Below are 8,384 nucleotides of genomic sequence, written 5' to 3'. Positions count from 1 at the left end.
CGCTGAGGGAACTGCCCCCGAGCCCGCGCCTCCGACAGCCCACGGCGTCTGCTGGGCCCGGGGCGACGGCCGAGGGGGGCGCCCCTGGGGGGCGGCGGCAGGGATCACCCTGCGCCCGAGAGGGGCCCGCCGCCGCCCAGGACGGCTCGGAAGAGAGGCTCTGCCGAGAGGACGGCGCGGCGGGGGCGCGGGCGCGGGCGCGTCGCCCCGCCCCACGGCCCGTGGCGGCCGGCACGGGGCGCCACCCGCGGCGCATGCGCGGTGGCGTCGCCTGCTTCGCCGGGCACGCACCGGGGAGTTCGCGGGCAGCGCGCGGCGCGGCGGCAGCGCGGGGCCACTTCCGCCGCCCGCACAGCGTCTGCCGGCGGATCCGCGCCTCGGGCGGCGGTCGTGGCGGTGAGTGCGGCCGGTGCCGGACAGCGGGCCGGGCCGGGCCGGGCCGGGGTGTCCCGGGAGCGGAGCGGGCAGCCGCGCCGTGGGGGAGGGTGGGGGCTGCAGGCGGTGTCCCTTCGTCTTCCTGTGGGGGCACCCCCAGACACAGGCGCTGCCGCGCCCCGCGCGGGGCAGGGCTCGGCGGGGTGTCCCGGGGAGGGGAAGGGGCTGCCCGCAGCGGGGCCGCCGGCGGTGAGCGGGCGGGGCGGGGCGCACTTGGCGCTGCCCGGTGGCTGTGCGTGCGGCGGAGGTCCCGGGGAGGGGGTCCCGGCGGGGCGGCCCTCCGAGGGGGCGAAAGGGTGAAGCGTACCCGGCCGCCCTCCTCTCCTTGCCGGGCTCCGGCGGCTGCTGGCGCTGACGGAGCCGCCCGGAAAACTTCTCTCAGGGGGTTCGTGCCGTTTCCAGTTAAGCCAGGGAAGAAAATGTTTTGGCTGTATTTAACAAAGGAAAAATCCCGCGGACTTTCTCTTTTGAAGGAGGTTAATGGTTGTCTCCAAAATAGGCAGCTAATCAATTTTTCTCTTAAGTTTTAAAAAACGCCACCACTGAAACAAAACCACAAAATAAAACCACAGCCATCTGAAGCTTTCATATTCCTGTGAAAACTTTTCTCCCTTTTGGCAGGGTCACCCAGTGACTCCATCTGTATTAGATCTGCTGGAGCCAGGGCAGTCGCTGCAGCTGAAGCTTTGAGATCCTGAGTATGGGTTGGTGTATTGAGGCCATGAGCCTGATTCTCCGGGGGTCTGATGGACCTCTCAAAGTCCCGGCACTGGCAAGGGAACAATTTATTCATATCCACAGGAAACAGGAGGGGCTCAGGGAGCCTCAGTGTCAGCACACTGGAAACTGGGATTGAATGCTGCACTGGTTGAGGGGTGAAGGAGTGATTAGGTTTATTGGGAACAAAACGGAGAGGAATGGAGCCAGAGTCTAAAGGGAAGACTATAAGCATGTTACGATGTTTGAAAGAATCTCAAGTTTTCATAATCCCTTTGTCACAGATAAGTCTGGGTGGGGAAGAGGGACAGTTATGCAGATGTTGGTGTTCTAGATGAAAATCAACACCTTAACTTTATTGTTACTATAGGCAGGTGCCGTCACTGAAAAAAACCTACAGTTGTGCTTTTTCTGAAGCGTTGCTGCTTGTTGCTGCCTTCATTACCATCTTCTCCCCGTGTTGGCACCATTGTTTATACAGCAGTGGGGTGAAGTGACATGGAGGTTTACTCACAGATTCACACTAACTTTTAAACATTTTTTCTGATTAAACTAGTTAGTACTCATGTCTGGTTCTCTGCACTGCCATAGGGATGCTTATGCTAGCTCCAGGGATGAGGAGGGAAAGAGTTCATGGTTTTGCATATAAATGAATAGGTATGTATGTAAAAGCACTGGGGTTTTTATGTAAGTATTTGTATGTATACACATAGGCATGCACACACCTGTGTAAAGGGATTGTGCAACTGCCGTGTTGCTCATTCTGTGCCCTGTGTTGAACAGAGGGGGTGTCATTGATAAAGCAGTTGTGGAGGAGGTTTACAAGTGCAAGAGGTGACTAGTAGTCTGAGTAGACATATCTAGTAAGGGTGAGTTTGCAAGAGTAGTTCTTGCTGGACCAGGGGAGTGAGATTAGAAGCCAGAGAAGAGGGGATAGGGAACTTCTGTGTGAGAGTACTGCATGGAAACAGAGGAGTGAGACTTTTTACTCGTCTGTTCATCCATGTGACTTCAGCCTCTTTTAGACAAGAAAACTTTATTTTCCAGAACAGATTAGGATAGAGCCTGGGATTCCTGAGTATCTCCCAGTTTCTTGGAATTAGCAAACGTCAGGAAGTCCTCAGGCAAAATGTGGATTATCTGTCTCACGCAAGTTCATCCAAAAATTTACATCCAGCTAATGCTGCAAGATATTGTCTCAAACCAGCAAAGTATTGCATCTGGTTATAACATGTATAGGTGTTGAGGTTATAACACAGTGGCATCAGTTTTATTTTGTTAGAAGTAGATAGTTACAGAGTAATTACACTAATATTGTCGTTTCCAGAAGCACTCACAAATGAGGGAGAACTGAAGTTTTTTACTTAGCTTTAATTCAGCCTCTTTGTACGTCTAGATTGAACTAGGGTTTTCTATTAAGTAATAACATACTCTTTGTTGCATAAAAAATCCTGTTATACTCAAGGTATTAAAGGGATGGAGTGTTTTGGTCTTATCCTCATTACTTTGGTTATAAGACTTACTTTCTGAATGTGACTCAAATCTGTGTTCAAATTCTGCTTTTACTGGAATTAAAAATTTCCTTGTGTTTTCTATTGTGCTTATCACAGTAATAGCTCAGTACATGACAAATAACCCCCCTTAATTGACAAAACTCTCCTAAAACAAGGAAATAATCATCCTCCCACTCCACATGAAAAATGGAGATAAAAGTATGGAGACCAGATCTGGTCTAGATAGGATCTGGGGTTTTTTCAGGATACTGAGTTCCGTGTCCTGGTTTATATTAAGTGCACAGGTACAAGTAAATTGAATATCTGGTCTAAGCCTATGTTGCTTTTGCAAGTCAAGTACTCAGATCTTGGGAGAGGAGGCACCCCTAAAATAAATGTAGTTATTGTTCGCATTGAAACAGCATTTTAAAGTAATTTATGTGGAATCATGAATTAATTCTGTAGCAGAAGCAGGGATAAAATATACTTCAGGACGGTGCTAATTTATTTTAGACCACAGTACTGTGAGCCATTTTTGTTTACTGTGTTATTTTAAACAGTTCCCTTTTCCTGTGATCCTCTTTCCATCATTTTGTTCTGTGTACCTCTGTGACCTCCCTCACTTGTGATAGATACGGAAACAGTTAACGCTATCTGATGAGGTGTATCACAAAATTAGGTTGGAAAAAAAATAAGTATCTGACTTAATTTTGACTCTTATCTGGATCTTATAAACAGCTGGATGGGCATGGGAACAAAAGATGTGGTTGGTACCACATACTGTCAGTATGAGTGCTGGGAAAAACCTAAGCCATTTTGCCCCTCCACTTTCCTCTTTCATTAATCCCATAAATCTTACATGCTTCATTTGTTTCCATTTACTCAACAAATGACACCAGGTTCCTGTAAGCAAGAATTTTATTTTCTTGCCCCATCCTGTTAAGAGCTTTTATGTTCAGTTTCTCAGCGCAATTCTGAACTTGTCTGCTGTTTTTCCTCTTGCTTTTTCTTGAAGTCCTATCAGCTGTGTTTCCAGGATGCTGTCTTTCTCTGGCTCATGTTTCTTTAATTGTTTTTTTTGCTTCAGCCTCCAAAAACAATCTATGTTCTTCCCCCCATCTTTTGCTTCCTCTCCTCTTCCACATTGTAATCAGAAGCACTTGCAATGGGCAGTAGAGAGCAGTACAGAACTGGCAAGGGAGTAGATTGAATGACCTAATGTTTAATATCTGTGCTCCTGCCAGCTATTTTTGTTTGAGTTCAGATGTTGGTAACTGTTTGACCTTTCAAAATCTAATCTGACAATACCCAGCCCTTTCCTTGTTTACCTTTGCTTTGTTTGCTGGTTCTTGTTAAGTAAAATTTTATATACATTTCTGAGGTCTGAAATACGTTTAGCATATTTTCTTGTTGCCAACAGCTTTGATGTTACTGATTATCAAGTCATCTGTGTTTTAATCAAGGTTGCTGAATACCATTATTGAAATAGCCACATTTCAAAAGCAAAGCTTGTCTTCATACTGGAAGTTAAAGAAATTACATACTAACCACCTAAAATCACACCATGTATTTTGGTTTGCTACGAAAGCGTGTATTTTATGCATCTCTCAAGCTATTGCTTATTTTTAATGATAGATTATCATTATCTAAAATATCTTTAACTTTAGATAAAAATTATGCATTTGTTCAGAAAAACACTTGTAAAATCAGACAAGAAACATATTTGCACAGCCCAACATACTGGAGATGGCATCCAGGCTAAGACTCCTGGACAATATAGTACCACAAGAACTGTTGCCTGTTTTCAAACTAAGAAAGCTGCTTTGTGTAATTTTTTTTTTTTACAGTAGATGTTTTTACATGGGGGAGAGTCAGACTATCCTGCAATTGCATCTTCAAAGATCACTTGCATTTTATGCATTACATTGTGTTGTGTACCCACTCAGTGGAGTGGTTCTTCTAAAGCGTTTCAATCAACCTTTTCAAGTCACTTCTGAAATGGCTTTTGAAAGTTGGCATCATATGTTTTAAGATCCCCACTCAACATGCTTTCAATTTTTTAACGTAGTGGTCAGTCTGCATCAATATTACTCCAGCAGTGCACAGATTAAGTGATAGTAAAATCCACGAGACAGTGTGTGAAAGGTAGTATTGGAATAGTTTATTGTAGATAAAACTTATTAATCATGGTGAAACATTCTTTTTTTTTTTCTGAAACTGCAGAACTTCTATGTTTGCCAGAACTCTAGGGTAGGTGAGGTGGTTTTTTTTGTTTACATCAAGGTGTTATACCCTGTTGTAATTCTGGATGTTCCTGTTTTGCTGAGCTCTTTGTTTTCCTGTAGTGTAAGAATGAATGCCATGGACTGGTTTTAAGATTTCACTTTTCAGCAATTCCTTATTAAATCACTATAGCTAAATTAACTGTTTAGTAGTCTAAACTGTAATATTTTTTTATAATCAACTTTAAATGTCTACTACTCACTATTGAAGAATGATTCCTTTTTGGCTCAAAAAGTGTGAATTTGTTAGCTTACTGGTGTGAGACAGTTTATGGGAATGCTACCAGGAAAACTCATAAATGAACTCCTGCAGCTGCCTGTACCTCCAGGTTTATCAGTGTGCTGTTTGCTGACCTTGTGTGTATTCTTCATCTTTCATTTGCAGAGTATTACTCTTTAAGCTATTTGCTAAATAAAGCTGAGAGGAGAAGCAACTTGCTGTTCATTTTCTGTTCCTAGTCTTATTTCTCATGGTTATGGAGAAGGGTTGAATGAGGTCTCGACAGCAGAATTACTAGCTCTCTTGCCTGTCTTCCTATGGATTTCCCCTGTGGCAGCTGAAATTAGCACAGTCCATGACGTTTTATTTCAGTACTGCTGAGCAGTTCTGAGTATCAGAAATGAAACAGACTCACTGTACTATTGTGTGTTTGCTCCTGTTGGTTATCTGAGCTGTGGGCAGCAGCAAAATAAAGGCATGGCTTAGTCTGGAGAACTGAGTGTGTGGCTTTGTAAGCAGCTTAACTGATCTAAGCTTGTCCAGCTGCATGAAAAGAAGAGTTCTTGCTTTTCCCCTCCATCTTTGCTAGGTTTTGTGTTTTGACTGCTTTCGTTATGCTGGCACTAGCACTCTTAATGCTGTGCAGTCAACTGAACCGGAGAGCTGATTTGTTTTAAAATTAAACGAGTCAAACTAAAACAAGCAAACACACACACACACTACTTTCCACCAGGCCACCTCTGGCTGGCCTTGGGGGCTACCAGCCGGCCCTTGTATTGAGTCAAGCAAGGGAGTGGAACTCTGTGGCTGTGGTAGGGGTCAACTGCCTCCTCGGACAGCAGCTTTAGTTGGGGTTGATTTAAGTGCTGACTCCAAAACTATCAGTGAAGCAGCTGTGTATCAGTATCTTTCTCTGCTGACATCTTTGAAGAACACCAACAGACTGCTTAAGGGGGAAGGTACGAGGAAGTCCTTCAAGAAGGTGAAGAACCTGGTGAACAGATCTTGGGGTTAAACTCAGAAAGTGAGAAGAAAGATGAACAAATTCATCTTTTGTGGAAAGGCCTCTTATGAACTGTAAAGAAGTGCCTAACTACAACCTCATCAGATCTGCAGTTCTCTCAGAATAACTGAAGTATTAAAGCACTTTCACTCTGGGTGTTCTTTAGGAACTCTTGACAAAGGTTTGATCAAAGTTTTAATCTCAATATAAGAAAGCATTTTTTTACAGTGAGAACTATCATTCACTGGAAAAATCTCCCTGAGGACATGGTGAAGTCCTCATTACAGGAGGTTTTCAAGATGCAGTTGGACAGGGTGCTAGATAACCTCATCTAAGCTCCCTTTCCCATGAAAGGTTGGGCCAGCCAATCTTTTGAAGTTCCTGGACTGCTCTTTGGTTCTGTGAATTTTTTGTGTGGGTGATCCACAACAGAAATACAAAAGATGGAGATGCAGCTGCTGGTGGGCAACATGTCTAGGAAGGTTTTCCAATCTGCAGTGTATTACATATGTAACTACGACAGAATTACCAGATTTTTAAAATATTGGTGAAGTGTTTGCATTAGAAGAGTCCTCTTCTGCTTCATATTCTCTAGATGCTGGAGGAGGTATACAGCTTCTGAGGTGTGGGAAGGGAACACCCTTTAAATCTTCCAAGAGCAAGTGTTAGACATGTTGGAGCCTGTAGAGGATCTTTCAGTTGTGAAGGAAATTTTAAAGAATTAACTTTATTTTAATTCTGTGTATGCTTTTGATACACCTACGATAAGTCGTATCTTCAAATATGGTTAATTGCACACAAATTTGACACATTATTTTGGCATGTCAGTGTTAGGAACTTGAATATGTGTAAAATTTTTTTTGCCTTAAATCTTTTAAAAATTATTTCTAAAGCTAAAATCCTTCAGAACTGTTTCTGTTCTGTACTTTTTTGTGCTTTCTACTCACAGACAGAATGGGTATTGTACTGAATCACTTCATAAGGAGTAGAAGAGTGTCAGCGACTTACTGTTTTAGTTTTGAGAGCTGTTCTGTTGTTTTCACAGTGCTGGAAAGTGTGGAAAACTCTTCGTAAGTCTACCCAGATACTGGCAGTATCTGGTAGATACTTTTGTGACTGCTGGAACTCATACAGCTTCATTTCCTGTGGATTTACGCTGTGTGGTTGATCAGCTATAAGCTGTGACTTAAAGCTTTACTATGGTATTTATTTCTTCATAAATGACAAATTTGAATTAGATACTAATTTATGTTCTAGCCTTTTCTCAAGTTAATGATGTTCAGAATGCTGCCCTTCTCTATGCTAGTGTGCTTTCTTTAGGGCAACTTCCATGAATTTAAGGTTTTCTACTGTTCTGTAGTAGTTGATTGCAAAGGAACAATGAGTAAAATTGTTGGACTAGAGGACATGAGGAAACTCTAGGTAGACACAAAGCCCTTTCACTGAAGGAAAACAATCTCCAAATAGGAAAACTGTGTTAACACAATTTGAAAAGAAATACCATTGAAGTTTTCCATTTTCGCTTTTCTAGTAGTTCTTACAGAATTGTACCCATTTAAAATAAAAATTGATACTTCATTTCAGTCTGATTAACCCAAATGTAATCTGTGTTATTGAGACTACAAGGTAACGAAGGAGGGATGCAAAAGTAGTTGCCCGATAGGTTGGCTTTGGTGGCAGATGCAGTCTAGAAGTTCGTATTTCTTTTCTGCAAAGGCATAGAGAAGAGGGAAGTCAGTAGGAGAGGTGTGAAACTGTAGTGCGGAGCACAAAATTGCTTCAGCTCACATCAGAGGCTCTGATCCCCAGTAAAGCGGGTGGCTAGCAGTGGTCAGAAGGGAGGAGAAATTCCTTGACTCCTCTTCAAGGCTGAAGCCAAAACATGTTTCATTATACTCTAAATGTGTAAATCAACTGGAGCGTGTAGGTTTGTTTAAGTCTCACTCAGGAAAAAAATAAGTGTAATGCAGTAAAATAAGACAGACATAATGTGTGCATCTTAACTTATTTGGAAATTCAGGTAAAGCTGATGTGAGGGGAAATGGTCTTGGGTGTTGTGAGAGAGGGAAATAGCAGTATTTTTTTTTTTTTTTTTTTTCTGGTTTGTAGGTTGTAGGGATATTTACTTTTCAGTTTTACTGAGGAGTATGACTGCAGCTGTTCTGTGGATTCTGGTGGTGTACACCTTTTTGTGTGCTCTCTTTATGCAGTTTCCCAGTGTGACAGAAAACTAT

The 8,384-nt window shown here is 43.2% G+C and overlaps 1 protein-coding gene across 2 annotated transcripts in view; it reads left to right on the top strand.

The window, feature by feature from the left end:
* Nucleotides 1-254: 254 nt before the first annotated feature.
* PRRG1 (proline rich and Gla domain 1) overlaps nt 255-8,384 on the top strand; it is a 43,413-nt gene continuing 35,283 nt past the window's right edge. Inside the window, exon 1 of one of the 2 annotated variants that reach the window (XM_074905387.1) lies at nt 255-390. In XM_074905387.1, coding sequence (XP_074761488.1) covers nt 255-390 — 136 coding nt within the window. Of the gene's footprint in view, nt 397-8,384 lie in introns of both variants that reach the window. The other variant, XM_074905395.1, reaches the window with a different exon arrangement.

Source organism: Athene noctua, chromosome 1 (genome assembly GCF_965140245.1).
Source record: "Athene noctua chromosome 1, bAthNoc1.hap1.1, whole genome shotgun sequence".
Lineage (NCBI taxonomy): Eukaryota > Metazoa > Chordata > Aves > Strigiformes > Strigidae > Athene > Athene noctua.
This window is presented reverse-complemented; position numbering and strand designations above follow the sequence as displayed.